The following is a 25655-nucleotide window of genomic DNA, read 5'->3' on the forward strand; positions in this document are numbered from 1 at the left end:
TGGGGCGGGGTAGGGGTAGTAGAGTGGGGTGGGGCAGGGCCTGGCAGTGGTAGTGTGGCTCCAGCTGGGGGTTCGGGGCATAAAGACTGTGGCTGACCTAATAGTCAGGGCCAGGGCCGAGGAGGCTGGGCAGGCACCTAAGGATCCAGGACTTGTTTTCTTTAGTGGAATCTCAACTCAAATGCCTGAGGGAGAAGAGGCGTTTCAGGGCTCAGATAGCTAGACAGAGCCCAAGAGATGAATGAGGCATTAGTTTGGCGGGAAGTGGGTCCACACAGTGTCCCAGGACTATGTTTCTGACGTGGTCTCCTGTCTGGTCTCATTCTCACACCGGCTCCGTCCATGTGATAGCAAAGATGGCACCTGTGGCAAAAGGCGGACAGCATCTTTATAACCAGCAAAGCCCTGCTGGATAGAAGAGCTCGGCCCTCCCGGCATCCTCTGTTTTGCTCACAACAGAGACCGTGAGGAGAGGAGAATGCCACTTTCTTGGTAGCGCCAGTAGCAGTCCCGTGTGGCCGACTGGCCCCGGAGCCTGGGCGAGGAACAGAGTGTTCTGATTGGCTGTCCTGGGACAGGCACTTTTTCTGTGGTTGACAGCATCACCACGTGGGGGACAGGAAAAGAAACCCCCAGATAGTGCTTGGCAAAGAGCTACAGATGGTGACCACGGACCCTATTCAGTGAGCAGCAGGAGCCAGAGTGGGCTGCTAAGCGGAATGTGCTGGTCAGAGCTGGGCTTTGGGACCAGTAATGAAGGAGCCGTGGGGGCTGGTTGGAGGGAGAGCCTCCCATCAGGAGACCACCAGGGATCTGGGTTAGGGACCAGGACGCAGTGGCCACGTGGGATGGGAGCTGTGGACCAAGTGGAAGTGCAGTGGCAGGGCCTGGGGAGGAAAGGGTCAAATGGGCTCAGAGGCTCTGCTGGGTGCACAATGGGGCGATTCCCATGGCCAGGCCACGGGGCGGGGTGGGCCTGGGGCAGTGATGAGTTCACGGCTGGCCCTGGCACGTCTGACACACACGGTGAACTGCTGTGTGGGAAAGACGGATGTGGCGGCCGCCTGCCAGGCGGCCCAGGGCAGGGAGGCCAGGGGGCCCAGGGGCTGAGCGTCAGCTGTGAGGTGTTGGGCGGGAGGAGAGAGTGCACAGGCCAGAGGTGCGGGAAAGTACGTGGATGGGCTCTGGGGCTGCAGGAAGATGAGCAAACCCAGTAAAGCTGTCTGAGTCTGACTTAGAGAAAGAACCAGGCTGACGGGATGGATAGTGTTTAGCTGTGGCCGGCATCGGGACAGGGCCATAGGCCCATTTGACAGGAGCTATCTGACCACTCTGTACTTCAGTGAATAGAACCTCCATCTGCACCAATACACAAGCAAGCGTGCACACACACACACACACACACACACACACACACACACACACATACACATGTGTACACACCTGCACTCACACTCCCCTTCCAAGCCCAGCCTGGGCTCCTATCCCGGAGCCTGCTTTTCTTCATCCTGGGATGTACTGATGCCCGGCCAGGCACAGGGCAAAAGTCCAACCTGCAGACAGGCGGTTTGGTTTCCTGGGTGCCAGGACCCAGCTACTATCCCGGGCACTGGTCTTTTCCCACTGGCCACCGATGCCTGCGGATGCACCTGGCAGGAGTGTGGTGGGTCACGGTGAAGGTTTAGTTCCAATTCTGCGTCCTCTGCTTCCTAGCTATGGACCGGTCCTTTATCTCTTTAAGTGACTCTGTTACCTCATCAGGAAAGTCACTGCAGCCTAGGGGTGCTGTAAGGATTAAGGACATGACGCATGTAAAGAGGTGCTTCTCAGCCCTTCGGAGCATAGGAGCCACCCGGGGATCTTGTTGAAATGCACACTCTGCGTTCAGTGCCTGGGTGGGGCCTGAGAGCCTCCATTGCTAACCAGCTTCCGGGTGATGCGATGCTGCTGGTCCAAGGACCACCTTAGGGCATCGAGGATGTAACGTGCACAGAGCATCATGAAGGTGAGGGAGGTGGTCACATTGCCCTCCTCCCCCACCCCCACTGGGTACCCTGAGAGAGGCAGGGTGTGTCCATTCTTGGCTGAAGGTGTGTGGCCAGGGTCCTGGACAGGGAGGTAGGGAAAGATGACATGTTCTCCCTGCTCCTTAGAGGGAGAAATGTGTTCTTTGCTTCAGATGATCCCCAGATTGGATGGTGGAGGCCTGACCCCTGGGGAATGCCTGTCTGGTTAGGAAGAGAGACCTTCACATGTGAATGTGCGTAAACCCAGTAGAATTTGCACCTTTGAAGTGCAGAGGTGCCGAATAAGAGTCATTCCAGAGTGACTTTTTGGAGGAGGACATTGAGCTTGAAGGAGTTTAGGGAAGGACTGCGTGCGGGTGGTGGCCAGGTGGCCCTCCTGGTAATCTGACATTGCTGGGTGTCTGGGCCCAAGGACCAGGCCTGTGGCGCCCCCTTGCCTAGTAGCACCCCTCCCCAGGCCCACGTGTTCCCCAGCAAGCTGGCCTCGCTTGCCAGCTCCCCTCCTGAAGACGTCTCGCTGGAAGGCAGGCTCTGTCTGCTCATTAGCACGGGCAGCCTTTCCCTGAAACCTTCCGCTGGGGCCAAGCCTGGCTCCCTCCACGGAGCAGGAGGCCCTGGCTCCGTCTGCTAATCGTCTGCTGTCTCCATCGTGAGCATTATTTTATTTTCGTATTATTCTTTTTCCAGCTAATATCCTGGCATTCCCAAAGACACCGGGTTTCATAATCTCCCTGGCGTTCCCAGGGAGCTGGGAAGCGGAGCACAAAGCTGCTATTATAGCGCGTTCCATCCAGCCTCCCTCTCCTGCCCCACACCCCTTGCTGCCGCCACCGCGGGCTCCCACCCAGTCACCCCTCCTGACGCCACCGGCCTCTCTGGGAACTCTGGTGACGGCTGCCGGGATGAGCTCACAGAATCCATCCTGTCGCTCTTGCCCTGGGCCTGCCCTCCAACACACAAGGATTTTTCCAGAGCCCCGTCTCTGAGCTTGGCCCTGAGTGTCGGGAAGGGTTTTCTGAGATGCCTGATCCTGGGCAGGGAGGGAAGGAGATGGAGACTCGGCAATTTGTTCTCATAGCCTGGGAGTTTTTAGAGCTGGAAGGAGCTTTCATGTTCGAAAGGCGCTCTCCACCTGGCTTTGGAGCTGCCGGAGCCTCTTGGAAATTGGATGCAAAGTTGTGGGTATGCATGTGTGTGCACGTGTGTCTGATGTGTAATCACATGTGTGATGTGTGTACACACAATATGCATGCAAATTGCATGTACTCATGTGATACATCTGTGCAGGTGTGTGCAATGTGTACGATGCGTGCACGTGTGTGGCCTGTGTGTGCAATGAGCACATGTGTGTCTGTGATGGGAAATCCTGGTGAAAGGTCCATGGTTTTCTTCAATTCTAATGAGAATCTAGGACCCGAAAGAGGGTAGGAAATACCTAATTCCATTTTGCCATGTGCCAAAGACCAGGCTGAGAGCTTGATAAACACTGTCTCATTCGGTTCTCACAGTGACCCCAGGAGGCTGGATTCTGTTATTAGGCCCATTTCATAGTTGCAGAGACTGAGGTTCAGGATCACGTTGTCCAATATGGTAGCCACTAGCCAGCATATGTGGCTATTGAGATTTACATTTAAAGTAATTAAAATAAGAAAATTCAGTTCCCCAGTCACACCAGCCCCATTTCCAGGGCCCAGTAGCCACGGCTGGTGAGCACCTGGGACAGTGCTGCTCCAGAACAGCTCTGAGGCCCTCTGTTGCCCCAGGAGAAACTGAGGCCTGAGAAGGGGTCTGCCCAGTGGCACAGCACGAGTCAGTCTGGAACCACGGCCAGAATAGTGGCTCTTCTGCCCTCTCTCCCTGGGATCGTCCCACTCCTGTTCAGGCATAATGCCCCTGAGTGGGGTCGGAGGGAGGGCCCTGGCATTTGGCTAGAGCCCTTGGGTGTGGGCATCACCCTCTTGTCTTGTAGACAGGTCGCTTGGCCTCCCTGGGGCAGGGGGGGCGCTGTACCAAGGCCCACCCAGGAAGCCTCCAAGTTGGCTGGCAGAGGCCCGAGTCCTGGCCAGAAGTGGGGAGGACCTACAGAGACAGGAATCCAGCCCCGGCCGGGGGCAGGGAAGGGCCGCTGGGAGCCAGAAGTGCTAGGAGAGGGGGTCAGGGAGAGGCTGGTGCCAGAGAGAGTAATTTGAGATCTGAACTGGTGGAAAGGAGGAGAGATGTGGGTGGGGAGGGGAGGAGCCATCTCTGGACCTGGATGGAGCCCGGCTGTGCCCAGGACACCTCGATATTGTGCCCATAGCGGCACTTGGAGCAAGGGCAGCGCCTGGGAGGTGAGAGGGGTTTGCCTCGTTAAGTAGCCAAGGCCCGTGACAGGGTTGGCTCTTATTGAGAGGTGGCTCCCGGTGTCCCTGGGTTCTGTTTATTGAATATGCAAATTGAGCACCTGTTCTGGACTTGGCATTGTGCTAGCAGGGCAGCTTAAGGGCTGGCTGCCAGCCCTGTCAAGCAGGGCCTCCCTGCCCCTCCTGCTCCCCCACATGGACAAACCTTTGGGTAATTCCTCTAACTGTGCACTCCCTGGCTCAGTCTAGCTCAAAGTTTGGATATGATGTCTGTAGGGCCCAGGTATGTGTCTTTGTAGCCGGGACAAAGCGGCAGCACATGAATGTGTGTGTCACAGCGAGTGCTGTGCTGGTGCCCCGATGTATGTCATTGTACATGCATGAGGTCTGCGCCCACCGTTCCCAGGGTGACCTTAGCACTCACTATCTGGTCTGGGACACTATTAGGAACTATGGCAGAACACAGGTAGGGCCATTCCTGGCAAACTGGGACATACAGTATCCTCATGACCGAGGCGCTCTGTCGTGGGATAGAACCTGCTAGAGCGTACCCTGCAGCCTCCACATGCGAAGACGTGGAAACCCTGGAGGGACACACGCACACATGCAGGCGGACACTCGCGCCAGCCCACACGTGGCATCGTGGATTCTCCAGGTTTCCTGATTCCACTCCCGCTCCCCAGGGGCCGGCCGGGAGTTTTGCAAGGAGTTTAGCAGCTGCTTCCAAGCCTTGGCTCCAGCTGTGAATTAAATGGGGTTGCACCCTCAGCTGCTATTCCACTTAAGGTTGCGATCAGCCCCAAGGAGGAAGGGAGGTCTGTGTGCTCCCGAGTTCCCTCTTTTAAAGGGTTCTCCTCCTCTGGCCTAGCCGGCTGGCCGGTGTGGAGTTTCCCTAGAAACCGAGACCAGGGCAGCCAGGGCAGTGACGTGGGCCCTGGACGCCCCCCCCCCCCCCAAGGCCTTGCCTTGGCACTTGGCTCTCTCCTGCCCCAGAGCCCTGCTCAGGTCCTGAGTTCCGTGAGGAAGCAGGATTTACTCTCTGGCCCTTTATGGACAAGTTTGCCAGCTGTTCTAGAGCACTTGCTATGTGTCAAGCATTGCCCTCTTCCCTGTTCCCATATTATCTCACTTAACCCTCCCAGCGATCCCAAGAGATGGGTTTTAGTAGTATTCCCATTTTACAGTTGCGTAAACTGAGGCACAGAGAAGACAGATAACACTCTAGCTGTTTTCTGACGTGAGTATTGTGAACAGTCTTGTGGACAATGATGGGGCTGTGCAGTTTGTAGCACTCTACCCTACACCGCTGTGTTGCTATTTGGATGTCCCAGCAAAGACCACGGTGAAGAAGAGATCCTGCCAGGTCACCCTAGGGCTGTGCGGGTCTTCTTCTCCGGAAAAGAATCCAGACAACAAATTCAGCCTGGTTGGTAGCACTTGCTGGTTCCCATGGTGTAAATATCTCTGCCATGGCCCATTTCATGCCAGCAATGTGACATCGTGCAGGTGGATATGGGAAGGTGTGGGCAGTAGGAGCACGTGGTACTATATACCCTATAGATATACTAGACATAGCCTCAGGAGCAGGACAACAGTAGAAAGTAGTAAAATAACTAGGAGGTAATGAGTTTGAACATTTATCACCTTTGTTTTTTGAATGAATTTCTGTAGTTATACATTTATGGGATTTGGCTTTTACAAAGGGCCGTGTTTAACAACCGCCTTGCAAAATGGCTGAAAATTTAACGATCTGTTCTCATGAGCCCTGTGAGTGGGCCCCAGCCCCCGCTGCTCTGGGGGTGGGGTGGGGTCCTGATCCTGTTTACATAAGAGAAGAGATGGGGGCCTTCAGTAGTAGCTCCCTTCCCAACGGCTCTGTCACCTGTTCTTTGGGTCCATCATGCATAGGAATGGAGTTCTCCCCATAAAGCGAGGAGGGCAGCTGACCGCCCATCTGCTTGACTGTGCTAGGGAAGGGGATACCCTGGTGGGCGCCCAGGATACCTCCAAGGCTCTGTGGCCTCCTTCCTGACCACCGTGCGTGTGGCTGCTGTGGCTCTGTCCCCTGCCTGCTCAGCCCCGGGGAATCCCACTGCGAAGCCCGTGTCCTCTTGCTCTGCCCCTTCTGTCCCCCTCCTGCCTCCGCTCTATAGATCCTGGCCCAACCTCTAGACCTGTGTGGGGCAACGTGCCATTACCAGAAGGAGGAGGTGTGTATGTGACAGACAGCGTGTGGTGCAGAAGGAATCTCAGACACGCGAGAGGTCTCACGCTGCTCTGCGAGTCCAGTTCAGGCCAGTTGAGGAGTCCCCTGCATTGAAACTGCTTGTTTCCGTAGGACCTGCCCATCTCCTCCCAGTGTGGTGGCCACGCTGAGGTCCTGGGGCAGAACCATCAGCAGGCTGAGGTGGGCTGGGCCTCTGGCTCTGGGGACCCCTGGGGGAGCCCCTGGCATCTGGGAGGGAGAGTGTTCCTTACTATTCTGAGCTCAGGCTGTCCCGGGAGCCCTGGCTGCCAGCTGGGCAGCAGCAGTTGGAGGCCACCCAGTCCCCTGGGCGAGCGGCAGGATCCCTTACACAGCGAGCCCCAAGACAGCGTGCGTGGCCGCAGACCGCGTGGCTGCCAGCCCCAGCCCCAGCCCGGGAGTCTCATTGCCATGAGCTATGGAGGCAGGAATGTGACTGTGGGAAACCCAATGCCCTGGGCCTGGCCCTGGGGCCGAGGAAGAGGGTGCGTGTGCAGTGGGAGTGAAGGTCGCCGGGTGGAAAAGGAGCATCAGCGACCCTGCAGCCTGGCTCTGCCTGGGCTCCAAGGGAGAGCAGAGGAAGGCAGCCCTCCCTCTCCCGGCTGTGCCTCCCCCATGCCCCAGCTCACCCCTCTAGCCAGCCTTCCCCTCAGCTCATGGGTGGGTCTCCAGCACGTGGCTGCGCTCCCAGTTCTAGCACCCTTCTTCGTGCCCTTCCTCCAGGGAGACTTCCTGAATGGGACCTCCCAAGGGCCCACGTCGGTCTTTTCACCCCACAGATGGCCCCACCCTGGGGTGCAGTGATGCACATCACTTGTCCTTCCTGTAGTGGTGTCAGGCCTGGAGCCTCCCGAGGGTGGGAGGGTGCTGTCCAGTGCATACTTTCCTGTCCCTTCCCCTGGGACCGTAGGCCCGGGCACTCCTGGCTTAGGGTGGGGAATGCTGGGATTCACGTGATAAGTCTTCAATGGATTCTTACCCAGGGCCAGACGCTGGGCTGGGTGCAGGGGAGAGAGGAGTGTGCATGTCTTGCGTGTGCACACGGAGAGATGGATGCAGGAGAGAAGCTAGGAGAGGCTGGGTAGGGGACGCTGATGCAGGCAAGGCAGTCAAGGAGGTGCCTAGGCCTCAGTGATGACTGAGCCGAAGGAAGAGCTCAAGTTCGCTCATCAGGGAGGACATTCCAAGGTGGAGAGAACAGCCCGTGCAAAGGTCCCGTGGGAGAGGGAAGGTGGTGGATTCCCAAATTACAGAAAGCGGAAGGGCAGACAGTAAGGAGGGGAGAGTATTGTTTAACACGGGACTGGAGAGATGAAGGAGTTAAACTGACACCCTTAACACCATTTACTGAGTGCCAGGTACCTGCCAAGGGCAGTGGGTGCATTTTATTTAAGAGTCACCAGTGGTTCTCAACTGGGGGAATTTTCTATTCCCCGCCCCATTCCCCAGGGGACATTAGACAATGTCTGGTAAGGAGTGGGGGATGCTATGGGCATCTACTGGGTAGAGGCCCTGGAAGCTGCTAAACATTCAACAACACATAGCACAGCCCCAACATATAATGACCTGGCCCTAAATATCCATAGTGCCAAGGTTGGAGATACCCGCCTTTTTATAGTCCTCCCACTGGGTGTTGCCACAATGGACACTTTACAATGAGGAACCTGAGTTTCGGGAACTGAGCTTCCCTGAGGCACGCCAGCTCCCCTTCCCTGACCCACACCGTGTGTTCCAGGGAGTTCCTGACTCCCGGAGACTCAGTTTGAGGCCATGGCTGGGCTGGGAGGGAGAGCTGGCCTCCCCTCTGCTCCTGGGATCTGAGCGGATGTGTGGAGAGCTCAGGTCGCCCTGGGAGGGTCAGAAGACTGAAAGACGTTGGCCAGCTCTGAGGGTGGAATTCTGCCCTGGGTGGGAACCGGGGCAGCTGTAGGGCCCTGGTTAGTGGGTGTCCTGCAGCCCACCTCCTGTTCTCCCTGCTTCTTCCCAGCAAGCGCCGTCTGTCTCTGTGAGCTAGGGGGAGAATGGAAGGAGGCGGCAGGGCCACACTTGGGTGGCAGATGGGGGCAGGGGTGGGGTGGGGATGGAAGAGGGCCCGTGGAGTGGCAGGGCGGGGTGGTGGTCAGGGGTGTTGGCAGTGGGCCCCTCCTCTGGGGCCAGGACAGATGGAGGACCCCTGGCAGTGTGAGGGGCATTCCTGGAGGACACATTGGTTTCTCCCTCTGAAGAATGGTGCTTCTCAGGGCCTGAGATACCTGGCCTAGCCTTTGTGGAAATCCCAGGGAGGGGGACACCCTTTCTGATCGCAGGCGGTGGCCCTGCCCTTGGACGGAGACCCAGAAAGTGCTGCCAAAGCCCCAGACAGAAGCCGGGGTGGGAGGGGTGCTGATGGAGGCGGCTGGGGAGGCCCTCTAGAGGAGGTGTGAGGTGAGTGGGGATGTGCACTGGCAGTGATCCGCAAGCAGGGAGGTCCCTGTAGGCACCTGGAGGGAGAGAAGGAATTCTGGGGCTGAGTGCGGCAGAGGCGGCCTCGCTCCTTACGCTCGCCCCAGCTACCTACGTTTGGGGAGGAGGGGGGCACACGTGTGTTGCCAGGCTAAGGCGAAGGGGCTATAGAGTCCTGGACCTTCAATCCCACCCCAAGCGGAACCTTTCCCCCTCCCCCCCACTAAAGTGCACTGAGCTGCATGTGCTATGCGTTGTTGCACCCGGGGGGCCGGCCAAGCCATTTCCAGCGTCCTGATCTGCTTTCCTTGGCGTGCCTGCACCTCACGCCTGGGGTGGCCTGCTGGGCCCCCCAGGTCCAGCCCTATGTGCAGCCTCACAGACCCCGAAACTGGGAACCGTTAGCTGTTGGACTTGGTGCATGCTCTGGCGGGATGCCAGCACACAGCCAGGCCAGACGCCTGTCCTCGTGGGAATGCAGGATGCTTGGGGGCCACACCTGCCTGGGAGGGAGGATCCAGGCTTGCTGGCCTTTGGGTCTTTCTGTAGTAGCCTTCCCTGTCTGTAGCGTGATACCCTCCCTCTTATCCTGCTCCCGTGTATGTGGTGTGTGTGTGTGTGTGTGTGTGTGTGTGTGTGTGTGTGTAGAGACTGAGGGCTGTAGCTCCTGAAGTGTCCACTTTTCCAGCTCCCGGAATAATGTGGAACAGCTATGGGATGCATGAATACCACCCCTAAGCACAATTGCTAACTCCATCGTTTATGACTTAATCCCCCCCTGTCCTGACTGTGCCCCATTTCTCTCATAATAGCAAACATTTATTGAGCATTTATTATGTGCCAAGTGGTATGCTAAGAACATGTAATTTTTCTCCTTAATAATCACAGCAACTCTGAGACAGATACTGTGGGATTATCCCGAATTTACAGAGACTGGTTCGGAGAGGTTAAGCAACCTGCCCAAAGTCACACAGCCAGCACTTGGCAGGGCCAGAATTGGAACCCAAGTAATCTGGTTCTGGGGGGTGTCCTGTGGCGGGAGCTAGAGCCTGCCCAGGTGTAGTAGAACCTCGGTGTCCCCTGGGAGGGCCGATGAACACATCTTTCCAGTATGCGTGTTTTATGGGCCCCCTTTCAGGATGGAGCAGAGGAAGCCTGGCCTACCTTTCGGATGCATTTCTTTGTTGACCCCGAGTGACCAGGACAGGACGGGGACGATCAATGGCTCTCCTGGCTAGGGAACAGCATGAGCTTGGGATGGGAGCAGACGGGAGCCTGGACCATCTTTGAGGAGCATGGCCGGCCTGAAGCTGAGGACTGGGTTTGAGGGAAATAAGCCCTGGTGTTAGATGGGAAAGATGGGCCAGGTCATCGGGTCTGACGAGGACCATTCGGTAGTGAGAGCCACCGAAAGATTTGGGCTGAGGAGCCAATGGTGACTTGGGTAATGACGCTGTGCTGGCTCTGCGTGTGGGCAGATCAGAAGTGGGAGGGCCAGCATCCAGAGAGGCTTCTTGGACAGGGGTCTGGGCTGGGGCCTGAGAGTGGGCGTGGTTTGGAGAGGGGAGGCACAGAAGCGGCCCTGTGCTGTGTATTTGGAGGCACTGGGGACTGGGTAGCTCCAGGGCCCCCTGGGAGAGGCTGAGATTCTTGGGAAATGTTTGCAGGTGGGGATCCCGGCTGCCCAGGAGAACGGCTCTGGGAAGTGGCCATTCTGGGTGGGCCTGGGGGGGGGATGAACAGGCCATCCACGGGGAGCCAGGGTTTCCTTTCAAGGGTATGTGTGCTTGTATGCTAGGAAGAGGGACTGGGCAAGGAGCAGGTGTGGGAGAGGGGAGAGGGACTTGGTGGACCTGATGTCATAGAAAGCCCAGGCTGGGAGGCTGGGCTGGGTGTGAGTAGAGCATTTCCTATTCTTGTATGGGCCTTGGTCCCTATTGGGTCATCAAGCCCCCCAAGCCACACAGAACCCTGATGAGTGGCAGTGTGGCTGAGGTGGCAATGGGGCATCCCTGAATCAGGAAGTGGACATGGGGTCCAGGGAAGGTGGTTGATTGCCCAGTGGTTAGACCCCAGTGCTAATGAGGACAATGGGGAAGGGGAATGACCATATAGCTTTAAGCACGGACTGGTTTCTGAGCCTCAGTGTAGACCTGCACTGCCTCCTGCTCTTATCCCTGCCTCCGGCCTCAGCCTGAGCCCAGAACCCAGGCTCATGGGTGGACAGAGATGCTAGACTGGGCCTCCAGACTTTGCCTCTTCTTAACTCATCCTGGTGGGCAGATCACCACTAGATTTCCCCCGCAGATCCTCTTAAAGTCCCACCTTCTATCAAACTCCAACCACGTAGAATGGAACAACTCAAACTTCCATTCTGACTTGTCTGGTCTCTACTAGAGAGGAAGAAAAATTTCCCCATGGATTTGACATTGGAGTCTGTGGGCTGTAGGAGAGGATGAGCTACCCTAGGGTGAAGTTAGAGGCTGATGGGCCAGCTCTCAGCAGCCAAGAAGCGTTGTCTAGAGGTCTCCTGACCCGGGGACCGGGCTCTCTGGGTCAGCCTCCCTGTCACCATCAGGCGTGGGGTCAGAATCTGTCCTGACCAGCTCTGTGTCTCCAGGGCGGTGTGGTGGATGACAGGAGTGAGGATTCCATGTCCGTCTCCACCTTGAGCTTTGGCGTGAACAGACCCACAATTTCCTGCATCTTCGACTGTAAGTGATGCTTCGAGGTGTCTATGGGGTGATATGGTTGGGTGTGTGATCTTTTGTTTCTGTTTGAATGGGGCTATATGTTCAGGTGTGTATGTGGGGCTGTGGAGAACGGAGTCTGTGTTCTTTTGGTGAGTCAGTGTCTTCTGGTGTGTGTGTGTGTGTGTGTGTGTGTGTGTGTGTGTGCGCGCCTGCACACACACATGCCCGTCTATGTATGGTGTGTCACCTCTAAGCTTCAAATCAGGCATTCGCGATCTGGTGCATTCTGGCTTCTCCTGTCATCCATTTAGCCTCCCTCCCTTCTCTTCCTTCTCTATCCCCTTTCTCCAACTCTCGCCAGGCCCAAGGATACATCACTCAGGTGTCTACTTCTGAGCTGTGGTCTGTTCTGACTCTGTGAGTGGCTCACTTCTGCAGAGTGTGACATGTGCCATTTCTAACGTTCAGCCCCTGTGCCTGCCCTTCCCAGGGATGGACTCCACCTTTTCCTCTAGCCCCGGCTCGCAGCCACCTCCAGCCCCTCACTTGGCGTCTCTGTTTCTTTCCTGGTGCAGACGGGAACCGCTACCATCTGCGCTGCTACATGTACCAGGCCCGGGACCTGCCTGCGATGGACAAGGACTCTTTCTCTGGTAGGTGGGGGTAGGGAGGAGAGCCAGGGACCAGAGCTGAGCCTTGGGAACTGAGCCATGGGGCCTTCGGACCACGGGGCCTTCGGACCATGGGGCACAGGCCCAGGGCTTCCCCTGGAGGTGGGAGTGGTGCTTGCTGCGTTTGTGGAGGTGGCTGTTGTTGCCAGGTCACTGTGGCCTCCTAGTTGTCAGGTGGCTGGCTTGACCCCTCTGTAGGGTTTGGCTTTACTGACCATCCCCTCCTCAAAGCTCCTCTGGCCTGGACCCCCAGGATGCCCTCTCTCTGGGGTCTCCTGTAGCCGCCTCCTGCTCTGCCTGCTCCTACCCAGGTGCTTCTCTGCCTTCTGAGCCTGGCGTTCCCAAGAGTGTATCTGTGTCCTTTCTCTGGGCACTGGGGCCCCTCCTCCCAGCTCCAGGGACCCCTCATGTCAGGGAAGCTTCTAGGTCTTCAGTTCCTAGAAGCCCCTCATGTCCGGCCACATCTTGGTCTCTCCCCCCGGATGCCTCAGAGGCACCTCAGTTCACCCTGTCCAAACGGAACTTCCTGTGACATTCCAGCCCCCGCCCCCCGTCCCAGGCTTTCTGTGCACTTCCCACCTGGGTCCTGGTGTCCCATCAGCATGGACACAGCCCGTCACCCCGTCCTGTTGATTCTGGCTCCTGAAGCTTCCTCAAAGATGTCCCTGGGAACTGACCTTGCCCCTTCGTATCTGGACACCCTGGTCATCTCCTGACCTCCCTGCTTCCTTCTGCACTGGCCCAGAAGGCGATCTGGTCACGTCACTCCCCTGATTTCAAATGTAGACACTGACAGATACATCCTCTGCTCTCCAGCCTGGCAGACAACTCTTTTGTGATCTGACCGCATGGACCTTGCCAGTTTGTTTTCCTGGACTGCCCTCTATCCACTAGCTCTGGCCCCACCAACTTTTGCCATCTTTCTAGCCTTCGTACTCAGGGTTCTCTCTACCTAGAATGCATTCCCTCCCTATTGTTAACCCGGCGAACTCCTATTCATCCTTCACGACCCAGCCCAGATGCCCTCTGACTCTTCCCCAAGCCGAAATGGCTGTTCCTTTCTGACCATCTAGCACCGCGCTCAGAGCCCTGACCCACTGCATAGGCGAATTGCTGTCTATCTCGGTCACATGCTTCCCACGATGGCTGTGAGCTCCTCCAGGGAGAGGCCTTGTCTTATCCGTGAGCCTGCAGCACTTCCTGTCTGAAGAACGGACACTGAATGAAGTGCTCACTATGAGCCCAGGTGCTTCACTCACATGATTTCATGTAACCCTTAGACCTCTCTTGTGAAGTAGATGTTTAACTCTGTTTTATAGATAAAGAAACAGAGACTCAGATGGCTTAACTAATTGCTTGAGTTACATATCACCCTCCAAATGCTCGAGTAGCACCGAGCTCTGCTTGGAGAATGATTTGTTCACAGAATGGCCCTGCAGCTTAGAGCCACGTGCCCGTCCTCCTTCCCAGCCCCGCCCCCGCCCCTGCCCCTGCCCCACGTGGGACCTCTCTGGTTCTTCCTTCCAGCAGCTGTGCCCCTGCATCCCCTCTTCTCAGGGACTTGTTCTCCAGCCCCGCGGCAGCCAGGCTCAGGGCGGATAGAGCAATTTCTCCTCTGTGGTTTGGGTCCCGGGCCCCGGGTCCCGAGAGTGCCCTCTGCAAAGCATAGGCAAAGCCAGCAGGCAGGGATTGCAGGCCAAGGGCGGGCAGCTGCAGCTCCCGGGGAAACTGTGCCAGGAGGCTTTCCGACACTGAGAACGTGCCCTGGGAAAAAAGAAGTGGACTAACTCACAACCTTGTTTCCTCTTCGTTTGGGGAGGATAGGAGAGGTGGGGGTGCAGGTGGCAGGTTTGTGTGAGGCGGGCGGTGGGGTGGGGCTCAGCGGGGAGGCCCTGGTCCTTTGTGGGCTGGGCTGGCGGGGACCCTGCAGGGAGGGAATTCCTCCATGGAGCCCGCGCTAGGAGTCAGTGTGCACCTCTAGATGGCAGGCAGGCAGGCGGGCAGGCAGGCAGGCCAGCAGGCCACGTCAGCCTGGGACCGGCCTGCAGAGACGTCACACTTTCCATCCTAGCCCCACCCCCTCCCCCAAGTAAACATCCCTTGAGCGTTGAGGGCACTGCCCAGGGCTTCCTCAGAGGCCACTGGCTTCTGAATGAAAGGCCTGATTGAGCAGCTGCTGGAAAGGAAAACAGCAGCCAACACGGGTGAACCTATAAAACCCAGAGTGTTTATTTTCACTCCCAACCCCTAAACCAAAGCAATTTCTCCCCTGGAACTGACCCTGGGGTGGCTGGCGGCCGGAGGCTGTGTATGGCCACCGGCTGGCATTTCTCAGAGGAAACTCCTGTGTGAATCCGGAGTGTCTGGGGCCGGGGAGGGTCCAGTGCAGAGTCTGTCTCGAGTCTTACGGTCTGGCCTGGCTGCCGGGGGTCTGGAACCCTCTGCAACTCTGACCGGTGGTGGCCTGGGCCTTGCCCCGGGGCCGGGGTGGGCTCCAGTGGCCCCGAGCTGTGCTCCCTGCCTGTCCCCGGTCTGTGGGCCTTGGAACTGCCTGGAGACCCGGCTGTGTCTGCTTCCTCCTCCCTGGCCGAGGGTTTGGGGGAACACACAGGAATTTCCCAGGAAACATTTGTTCGAATAATAGTAAACTCAGTCAGGAAAGGGAGGCTCGTGGAGATACTGCTGCCCAGGCTGCCCGAGGGCTTCGCCTTGGGTGGGGCTGAGTGGACGTCCAGCACAATTCTCTGGGCCACGGGAGGGGCGCGGGTGGCATGTGGTTATGGGTGTGTGGCCCGTGTGGCGATTGGGCATCAGACATGTAAAGTGATGTTTAATTCAGATGACCTCTTGGATGTTGGGCTGGGGCTGCCACTTCTGGGTGACCGTCTGGAGAAGGCACTAGGTTTACTTTGACTGGAAAAGATGGAGCAGACTTAGGGCTCACGTGTCCTCAACACCAGGCCTACTGGGCAGCATCCCTTCCCTGGGAATTGGGGGGGGGGCAGCTGTCTGCTTTTCCCAATTGCCCCCCAGGGAATTCTGCTTTGCTCTCCCCCAGTTGAGTACCAACATTGCTGTGGTTTGAGGGAACCATAAGCTCTGTTTAACAGAACTGCCACCAAGATAGACTCTGTTTTGAGGTCACCACAGTCCAGAGAATGGCCCTTAGCATGAGGGACCCAGAGACCGTCTTTGAGAGCCCCTCAGGTAAGGGGGCTCAGGGGGCCTGACCTGGCTAACCACGAGAATGAGCGATGGTGAGCAGCCCAGATGTGGGGGTGGGGTATCTGTCAAGGAAAAAAGCCCCTGTGTCCTCTTTGTTGCCCTCGTGGTTCTGGGGGAGTCAGAGCCGAACCGGTGGGGTGGTCCTGAGGATGGTGCTGCTAGGCCCGTCTTCAGTGAGGGCTGATGAACCGTGGCTGCCCCACCATTGAGGCAGCCCATTCTGTGGGGACCAGGGCTTTCGTCCCCCCAGATCCAGACTCCGTCCTGGGTGGGGCTGGGACATTCTTATGTTTGGGCTCCCCGTGTCTGGGCTCCAGTCAGGGTCCACCCCCTCTTTTGAAGCACAGCTTCCAGGGAAGGCTGGCTCTGCTCGGGGGAATTTTCTAGTTGAGCTCAAGGAGCTGTTTTCCAAAGTGCATTGGAGGCTTGTGAAATGCTCCACTTAAAAAGGGTTCCTGAGCAGGAGAGGCTGGGAAACGCTGCACACGGAGATTTACAGCGCGCCGTGGCCTTGAGGGGCTCCGAGGCGGCGGCCGCGGAAGGGGCCTGTGTGATTGTTTCAGCACTCATTAGCTCCCCAGAGAACTCACATTTCGAAGAACACATTTTGGGAAACCCTGATCTATCTACATAGGATTCAGTCCAAACTGCTCAGCGTGAATCCAGGACCGTGCGTGACCTGCCGCCGCCTCCTCCCTCCTCTGTCCCCCTGCCCTGCGCCCGCTCTTCCTCCCCTTAACCAGATCAACTCCTTGCTGTTTCCCAAGCGTCTGTGCTCTTTGGAGCCTTTGGTCACCTGTGCTGGGCGCCTCCACCCCCTCTTTTCCTTGGTCTGCCTTGGGAACGTCCACATTTTTGAGATGCAGGGTAGGGGACCACCGTTGGGAAGACGGACTTGGTGTCACCAGGCCACACCGAGTATCCCCCCACCCTTAGCACCTTATACACTCCACTATTAAGTTGCACATCTCCTTGTATTGTAACTGTTGTTTAGTTACCACTTCTAACCGGTAGTCATGCTCTTAAGAGCCTGGATCGTGTCTCATTCATCTTCATATCCCTAGCACCGTGCTTACCTCCCACATGTGGTTAGTCAATCATTGTATACTGAGTGAATGATGGATGACAAATAGCGCTAGAGTGAACATCTTTGTACATATAGGTTTTTGGTTAATTTGGATGATGCCCAGGAATATGGGAAACGGGGTATAAACAGTGTGATGTTTTCCTGGGCATGCTGCCCAATTGCTTTCCTGAAGAGTTGCTGAATTGCATCCAGCAATGAAGGAGAGTACACCTAGTTCATCAAACATGTGCCAGCACTGGGTTTTATAAATCTACACAATTTTTCTTAATTTTACAGCAAAAATATTGCTGTCTTACAGTTTTCATTTGCAGTACCTTACTATGATGAAGTCTGCTCTCTTAAGGACCCTTACCCTGTAAACATGGCAGCCGGAGCACTGGACTAGGAGTCATGGTGTCCAGTCCGGGCCATTAGTCTTCCTGGGGTAAAGCTCCCTCTCTGGCAAGTGGGGTGATGCTACCTGCCCTGGCCCCTATTCGGGTGTTCTGAGCTGGTTGGTGGAAGGCCCACGAGGAAAGCTTAGTGTATGGGGCATGCAAAAGTGTCTGCCCTGGAGCTCCAGGAGGGTCTGAGTGGCCAAGTAGGGGCACAGGACTCCAGGTCCAGAGAAGCATCACCTGCCCGGGGCCTCTCCTGGGGATGGAGTCCGGCAGGACCTTCTGTGATCATGGCCGGAGCTTCCCAGGGCAGCTGTGGTCCTCAGGGAGCTCCAGTCCACCACCTCAGCTCTGGTGGCACTCTGCTTGAGGGCTCGCAGTAAGGCCTGAGGGCTCGCGCTGGCCTCTCCTGTGGGAGTGGTGGCCCTGCGGAGAGTGCGGGGCTGGGTGGACCGGGAAGAGATGGTCCTCACCCTTCCTTCGCCTCTCCTTAGGATCTGCTCCTCCCTGCTCTTGGCTTTCCTGGAAGAGGGATGTGTCTGTGCATCTGTCTGGCTTGCCTTCATCTGACCACCTTGCTTCAGCAACACCCACCCCCACTTGCTTCTTTTTTTTGGAGGGGCTGGCCCCTGTGGCGGGGAGAGGCCAGGCCCCAGCACACAGTAGCCCAGTGTCTGAGGCCCCAGGCCTCCAGGCCTGCTCTTTACAATGCCTTTGTTGTGTGTTTTTTCCTCCCATGGGCGGGCGGGGCGCGTGTGTGGGTCTGGGTGATTTTTGTTTGAAAGCCACCCCCTCCCGTCCCCCCGCTCCCTCCCGTCCCCCCGCGCTGAGCTCATTGCTGTGCTGATGGGCCTGCTGGAAGGAGCCGGCCTGCTCAGGGGCCAGCGTGGGGGGTGCTGCCAACACCAATACAGTGTGCACAGCCGCTACAATGTGCAATTGTGATCTTTGTGTAAACGCGGTCGGTCTGGGGCTCGCACGCTTATAAAAATAAAGCGTTGGGAAGCACAGGGGGTGGGAACAAAAGGGGCTTTTTCGCCGGCTCTCTAATATGGTTTTATTTATCGGAACGCTCCCTCTTTCCCTTACTGGAACCAGGGAGAGGTTCTCTGCCGAGCTTGGAGCTGATGGTATCACAGCCAGACGGTTTCATTAAATGCACAGACGCCGCTGGGCCCTGCCAGGGGCAGGAAGGGAAGGGCTTGGGCCAGGCCTGCCAGGCTGGTGCATGGAAGGGGGAGCCCCATGACAGGCAGGCTCCCACCACGTAGAGGTAGTGAGATGTGGTAGCATTTCTCCCCTGCCAGGAGCCTCCTACTGCCCTCTTCTACCCATAGAATCAGGTTCCAAACCAGTTTCCTGCCGGAAGTCCTCCAAGATTTACCCCATTGTGCTTTTGTGCCTGAGGCTGAGGAGCTCATCCAGGCTGGTGGCTGCCTCCTGTTAGCCAAACCTGTCATTGTTCATCCATCCCACAGCTTCTGCCTCCTAACTTAGACCCTCTTCTCCCTTAAAACTGGCCCCTTGGGTGACAGCTAGAATTTTAGGCCCTGCTCCCTCCATCCCATAATGGGAGTCCTCCCATTGCCCACCTCAGCCTCCCCACCTCTTCTGTCGTCACTCTCTGCCACCTCCTGTGCAGTGGCCATGGTGGGCCATTTGGTCTCCTTAAGGCCAAGGAGCTTATCCTGCTCACCTCCCGTTTGGGGGGAAATTCTGTCTCCCCATCCCAGCCCCAGGATTGCAGTTGGACATCCCAGCACCCTTCCGAGGCCAGCAGGGCAGAGCCCATTACGTCTGATGCCCTTTTGAGGCCACGTGTGGGGTTAGGGGCGGCATTGGGTTGGACTGTGAGGCTCAGGGGATGCGAGGTATTGCAGGATGGAGCAGGTGCGAAGGGGATAGGGCATATGTTAGAACATTTAGGCTCCACCTTCTCAAAACATCTAGCACCCAGCTGCCAGCCTCCTGCAACTCTAGACTTTCCTGTCATGTGCCCTCAGCATTTGGCGTTTTGGGTCTTATAAAATGGCAGCAAACTGGACCCCTCCCCCAGGCTGATGCCCTGGTGGGAGAAGTTGGGGCGCCCCTTCTCCAGGCCCTCTGCTCCTCTCGTAAATTACACGCACTCAGTCTCATAGGTCCTTCTCTTGCATTGGTTTCCAAAGTGTGGCCTGGAGGGCAGATCAGTACCACCTGGGAACTTGTTAGAAATAGATTCTCAGCCCCCAGCCCAGACCTGAAGCATGAGTCTCTGGGGTGGGACCCAGCGGCCTGTGTCAGCCTTCCAGGCGGTTCCGCTGTATGTTCACATTTGGAACCACTACGCTAGAATCTTTTCTAGTGACTCCAACCTTCCCTGTGGGACTAGGCAGAGGGAGTGACTAGTGGCTGGGTCCTAGGCCAGCAAGGCTGGGGCTGGCATGCTGGAGAGGAGTTTGGGGACAGCAGGAAGCTTCAGGGGCCTTAGGGTTCCCCTCACACCACCCACAGCTCTTGAGTCCATGTGCTTCTCTCTGGTGCCTTCCTGCCCATCTAAGCCACCACTGTCTCTGCCTGGCCTCTTCCAGGAGCCTCATACCTGGTCCCCCTGCACTCACTCCCCCCCCCGCCCCCCCCCCGCCCCCCCCCCCCCCCCCCGGTGTGGCAGCCAGAGTGAGCTTGCTGAAATGCAGCCCTAGGCACGCCATGCTGATGGCACCGACATCTCTGTTCTACTCTCCCTTCCTCAAAGAAGCCAGGTCTCTTCCTCACACACGCTACTGCACCTTATCTCTAGTCTTCAAAGCACTGATCAAAATGGTAATTTTATGTTTGTTTGTATGAATGATGGTTTTGATTCAATTGCATTTTCAGCCCCTAGCCTCTAGCCCGGCATACAGAAGGCACTCAATAAATGCTTGTTGGATGACTGAATGAACAAATGAATGAGCCATCCAGGGACTCACTTCTTCTAACTGGACCTTGCCCCCTGGGGATCAGCCCAAGAAGGAGCCCAGAAGGGGAAGGTCTCTGGGTTTCTGTGCCCTCTGGCCTGGATCCAGGCTCCATTTCCCCGTGGTGGCCCACCCGTCCGCTCCTGGAGGTCAGGGAGAGCCCGGGAAGTGGGCGCCCACCTGGCGCTGTAGCACCAGCGGGGCAGGCACAGCTCTGCTCCAGCTTTGTGGCCCGAGTGACTCCTGAGCAGCCAGTTCTCACGGTCTCTGCTGTGTCCTGTCTCCCGTCCCTTCCCCCCGCCCGCAGATCCCTACGCAATCGTCTCCTTCCTGCACCAGAGCCAGAAGACGGTGGTGGCGAAGAACACCCTGAACCCCACCTGGGACCAGACGCTCATCTTCTATGAGATCGAGATCTTCGGCGAGCCGGCCACCATCGCCGAGCAGCCGCCCAGCATCGTGGTGGAGCTGTACGACAACGACACCTATGTGAGCCTCCTGCCTTCCCCTGCGTCCCCTCACCGCCCACTTCCTCCAGGGCCCAGGGAGGAATAGCTCCCCAACCAGATGGGTGCACCCTGAGGCTGGGACTGATGGCCTCTCCCTGGCCCCACAGACTGCAGAGTGGTCAGAACTATCGTAGAGGAGTGAAAACTGGATGGCTAGCGCCTGAGCTGTGCCCACGCAGAGAGGGGACAGGTCTGGAAAGGAAGGTGCTGGCTGTGGCTCACAAGCCGGGGTTTTCTCTGCCTCTAACTTGCGTACATGGTCCCAGGCCAGTCCCTGCTCCTCATCAGAGTGCTGTGTTGACTCCAGACATTGATTAAGCACTTGTGTGCTGGGCTGGGTAGCCCTTCACTTTGGGTTCCCAGTCTAGGTGGGAGCCGAGACGCACCCACAAACAGAGAATCCTCCAGGGCAGTGGTCTGCAAGCCGCGGCTCGCGAGCCACATGCGGCTCTTTGGCCCCTTGAGTGTGGCTTGGCGTTAGAACCACTTCTTCAAAATAGACTCGCCCAGGCCGAAAACTGACTTCTGCGCATGGGCCATGAAGTTTCAATTGCACTGTACGTGCACGCCTGCACGTGGTATTTTGTGGAAGAGCCACACTCAAGGGGCCAAAGAGCCGCATGTGGCTCGCGAGCCGCGGTTTGCCGACCACTGCTCCAGGGAGACAGTGGGTCTCTGAGTGCCATGTGGCTCTGAGGCATAGCCAGGCCCTCTAACAGAGCTGTCCACAGAGTGTCCTTTGCTGATGGAAATGCTCTGGGAGCCACTAGCTACATGTGGCTGTTGAGCAGTTGAAATGTGGCTAATGCAACCGAGAAACTGACTTCTGAATTTCATGTAGTTGGAATTAGTTAAGCTTTAAATGTAAAGAGCCGCAGGTGGCTAGTGGCTCTAGTATTGGACATCACGGCTGTAGAAGGTTCCCAGGAGGGAGAGTGCACTGTGGGCTGGATGTGCAGAAGCCTGTGGGGAAGATGCAGCCCTGGAGGAAAGGTGGGATCTGGTGTGTGTGTTGGGAGGAGGCAGCCTTGGGGCGAGTGGGAGACCGAGGAGAGAGGAGGGCAGGCAGGGAAGGAGGAGAACAGAGAATGAGGCCAGGGGAGCAGGGCAGTGACAGGTCACAGTAACATTTTAAAAAGAGCAGAGATGAGAGAGAATTCTATGTTAGCGGATGGGGCATGTGGCAGAGAGGTCACCTCCTAGGTTGGGGACAGCGGTGTGATGAAAAGGGAAGAGGCAGGGTTTTGAAAATGTTTCCAGAAAGAGTTGCCACTGAATGTCAGGTGCCCTGAGAGGGTGTGGAGTTGGGGGTGGGGAAGGTGAAGCTGTTTAGGGTGCCTCCAGGTGGTGGGGGCCAGCTGACAGTGGGCAGTGCAGACCTTGGCTGGAGAAAAGCTGGAAGGAAAAGCTGGCTCTTTGGGAGTGGGCTGGGGGGATGAGCAACTGGAGTCTATTTGGGATTGTTTGGAGAAGAGCACAGGGCCTGGCGCCTTTGCGGCAGGAGGGGGAGGTAGGAGGACCAGGAAGGTCCTGGGCTGAAGGAGCAGGTGCAGCCATGACCTCTTCTGAGTGGGTGGGCTCCAGGGACCTGGGGGAGAGCAGAGGCTGTGCTCATTGTTAATATAGTCAAGCAAGTCCGTACTGTGGCAAATACCCCGAGCTCCTGCTGTCCTGGCTGCCCGAGCTCTGCTCAGACTCCCCTACCCCAGCCTCTCCGTGACCCATCGGTAGGACTGTACCTGCTCAGAGGAGCCTTCAGGAGCCCTCCCAGGGCTGGGCTGGCGCCCACTCTGAGTGGTTGCTGCTGGACTGTCAGTTGATGATCTGGGCATTTATGCAGCAGCTGGTGGCTACCCCAGAATGGCTCTCCGGGATGTCCCCAGCAGGGAGGTGACTGCAGGTGGGGAAACCTCCCAGTCCTGTTCTGGGTTCTCCAGAGGAGGGCCTTGAGCAAATAGCCAGGGCTTGTGAGGGCTGCAGCACCAGCTGGCTGAGTCCCATGTTCTGTGCCCTGCCCCTGCCCTTGGGAAAGCTGACCACAGGCCAGCGGGGTCACAGAGGGCCATGTCGGAGGCTGAGCTTGGGCAGGCCTGTGGGTCATGGCTAGTAAGGGTAGAGGGCAGTATGGCTGGAACCGGCCCATGCAGAGGCCAGTGGTGAGAGAGCAGCCAGGGCCAGCAGGCTGGCGTAGAGGGTGTGCCAGGAGGGAAAGACAGGGCAGGAGAGGGGAGCAGGCAGGAGAGGGGAGTAGGGGGCCTTCCATCCCAGGGGAAGAGTTTGGACTCTCTCCTCTAGGCAGTGAGGAGCCATGGAAAGTGCCCGAGCAAAGGACAAAACATTTCAGCAAGACTCATAGAATTCAATGAGCGTGGTCAGTTTCTCTATCTGGAAGGTGGTAGAATGTAAAGGTGCAATGAACAGGAGAAACAAAAGTCCTTGGAACTATCAAATGCCTCGTCAGTGAGGACGTCAGAGAAATGCTAGGATCCTGCCACTCTGGTCTCTAATTGGCTCAGAGCTTGATTAAATTAAAACACGGCACTGCTAGTTGGACATGCAGAGGCTCTTCCCCACCATGACGGGAATTCACATCTAGCAGCAGTGACCAGGGCCACTGCACGTTGTTCTCAAATCCTTTTAAGGGGGCAGAGCTTGCCATTCAGCACCAGGGGCTGCCCTTTAGGGTTCAGGAGGCCATATGTGGGTCTGACCGTCCCTCTGAGGCCACCGGAGCGCTGGGCTGGGGATGCTGACTCCTCTTTCTCCACTCCCTGTCCAGGGTGCAGACGAGTTTATGGGACGCTGCATCTGTCAGCCGAGTCTGGACCGGATGCCCCGGCTGGCCTGGTTCCCTCTGACTCGGGGGAGCCAGCCGGCAGGTGAGCTGCTGGCCTCTTTTGAGCTCATCCAGAGAGAGAAGGTGAGGCTGGGCCACGTCCAGATCCAGGAGGCGGGGAGTACCTGGTGGGGGAGTGTGGGGGACACAGGCAGGGTCAGCCTGTGGAAGGCAGGGGGCTGCTGAGCCATCCTCTCCCTCCACCGGGGGCCTGACAGTGGGGAGCACTGCAGGGAAGCCAGGCCTCCTGATGAGGCTGGTCTCAGCCATCTTTTCTGAACCCCAAATCAGGACACGCTCTAACTTTGGGGTCCAATGCTGAAATCTCTGAGTCCTCTGGCCATTGGATATATTTCCCCGGGGTCATATCCTGAGGTTGTTTCTGGTTGGGGCACAGGGGCTTAATTGTGATGGTGGTGGTGGTGGTGGAGGGGGGGTAGGGGGGACTCCAAGGACAGGGATGTGCAAGACCCCTGTTCCACACTGCTGTGCCACAGCCCAGCTGTGATCCTGGGCCAGCCCCTTCCCTGCTGTAAAATCAGAGGTTTGCATTGGAACTAAATCACCAAACTTGCTCTTCGTGTGATGTGAACCCCAATGTATTAGCCAGATAGAAGTGGGGCTGCTCCAGGTGAAGTGTTGGAGAGGGACACAGCCTATGCCAGCCTGGTTCCCGGGCACCCTGCCTCCAACTCCCAGGCAGCTCTGAGGGGCCCCAGGCCTCCGAGGAAGAGAGCGTGCAGACCCCTGGACTGTCTGATCACCGGCATATGCCCTGAGTGTTGTTTTGTGGTTGGCGATGGCTTTGCCTGGCCAGGGCAGAAGGGCAGGTGAGGGGGCCCTGAGTGACAAGCACCTGAGCGAGCTCTTTCCTTCCCTCTAGCCGGCCATCCACCACATTCCTGGCTTTGAGGTAAGTCTTGCTCGCAACTTTTCTTCTTCAAACTCCCTGCTGGCCTCCCTGTGTTTGTAGCTCTGTTCTTTGCTAGCAAGGGCAGCAGGCAGAGGGAGGGCCCAGGGGGCCCTCAGGGGTGGGGTGGATGGGGGGCCGGGGTCCTGGCCCAGCTCAGGCCTTTCCTGCCCATCTTCCCTGAGAAGATCACACTCTCGGACTGAAGGGACCTCACGATCATCCAGCCCAGTGCCTCTTAGCCTGGTTGCAGGTTAGAATCCTTGCGAAGCCTTATAAATCCCCGGTGCTCAGGCCCCACCCCAGGCCAAAGGAAGCAGGATCTTCCCGGCGTGGCCCAGGCATTGGTGGTTTTCAAAGCCACCCCGGGGGATTTTAATGTGCAGCCAGGGCTGAGAGCCATCGACTAGCCCAGTGGTCAGCAAACTGCGGTTCGCGAGCCACATGCGGCTCTTTGGCCCCTTGAGTGTGGCTCTTCCACAAAATACCACGGCCTGGGCGAGTCGATTTTGAAGAAGTGGCGTTAGAAGAAGTTTAAGTTTAAAAAATTGGGCTCTCAAAAGAAATTTCAATCGTTGTACTGTTGATATTTGGCTCTGTTGACTAATGAGTTTGCCGACCATTGGGCTAGCCCAGCGGTTCCCTGCGCGGCATCACGGGGTGCTGTGAGAAGTACTTCCTGGGTCCCACTGCAAACCGACTGAAGCAAACGTGCAGGGGCCGCGCGCAGCCTGTTCACAAGCCCGCGGAGGGTTCTGGCGCATCCTCCGTTTCAGAAGCTCTGGTTTAGACCGTGGTTCCCAGCTCACTGTGCCCACCGTGACCGGTTTCTTTCCTCCACTAGGCTCCCTTGTCCCCGCTCTCCTTTCTGGGCGTCACGGTCGAAAATGCAGACCCTTCGCTGTGGTGCCCAGGCTAATTGGCTTCTCAAAATACTACTCTCGGCCGGGCTCAGCTGCAGCTTTGGGAAGTGGTCATTGGGGCTCTGTTTGGAGCCTCCCCCTTAGAGGCAGCCCACACAATTTGTAGGCAGCTCTTACCATGCAGGCCCTCCTGCCCCCTGCCCCGCTCCACCCTTTGCTTCTCCCCCCTCCCCCCTTCTCACGCTCCCCATCCCTCTCCTGTCAAGTCCAAGCTCCCGATCTCAGTCTGCCAGACCCTGGGGGACCCGTTGTTTCTTCTTGGCTCCCCAAGTTCACATGCTCGGAGAGGAGCGGCAGCTCCGGGACCTGAGGCCTGTCTGCTTCCTGGGCTGCCGCACAGGCCCGGGCCCTTCCCACCACCTGTTTGCCATTTTCCTTTCTCCTGTCGGTCACTTCCGGACACGCCTGGGATCTAGGCTTATGTTTTGGCCT

General features: G+C 57.3%; 1 protein-coding gene across 21 annotated transcripts in view; it reads left to right on the forward strand.

Annotated features, from left to right (window-relative positions):
• Positions 1–25655, forward strand: part of DYSF (dysferlin) — a 196133-nt gene that overhangs the window by 104669 nt on the left and 65809 nt on the right. For all 21 annotated transcript variants that reach the window (XM_079792337.1, XM_079792343.1, XM_079792340.1 and 18 more), the window contains 5 exons: positions 11677–11770; positions 12325–12402; positions 20353–20534; positions 23334–23474; positions 24274–24303. In XM_079792337.1, coding sequence (XP_079648463.1) covers positions 11677–11770; positions 12325–12402; positions 20353–20534; positions 23334–23474; positions 24274–24303 — 525 coding nt within the window. The remainder of the gene's footprint in view (positions 1–11676; positions 11771–12324; positions 12403–20352; positions 20535–23333; positions 23475–24273; positions 24304–25655) is intronic.

This window comes from Cnephaeus nilssonii (assembly GCF_951640355.1).
Source record: "Cnephaeus nilssonii genome assembly, chromosome: 15".
Lineage (NCBI taxonomy): Eukaryota > Metazoa > Chordata > Mammalia > Chiroptera > Vespertilionidae > Cnephaeus > Cnephaeus nilssonii.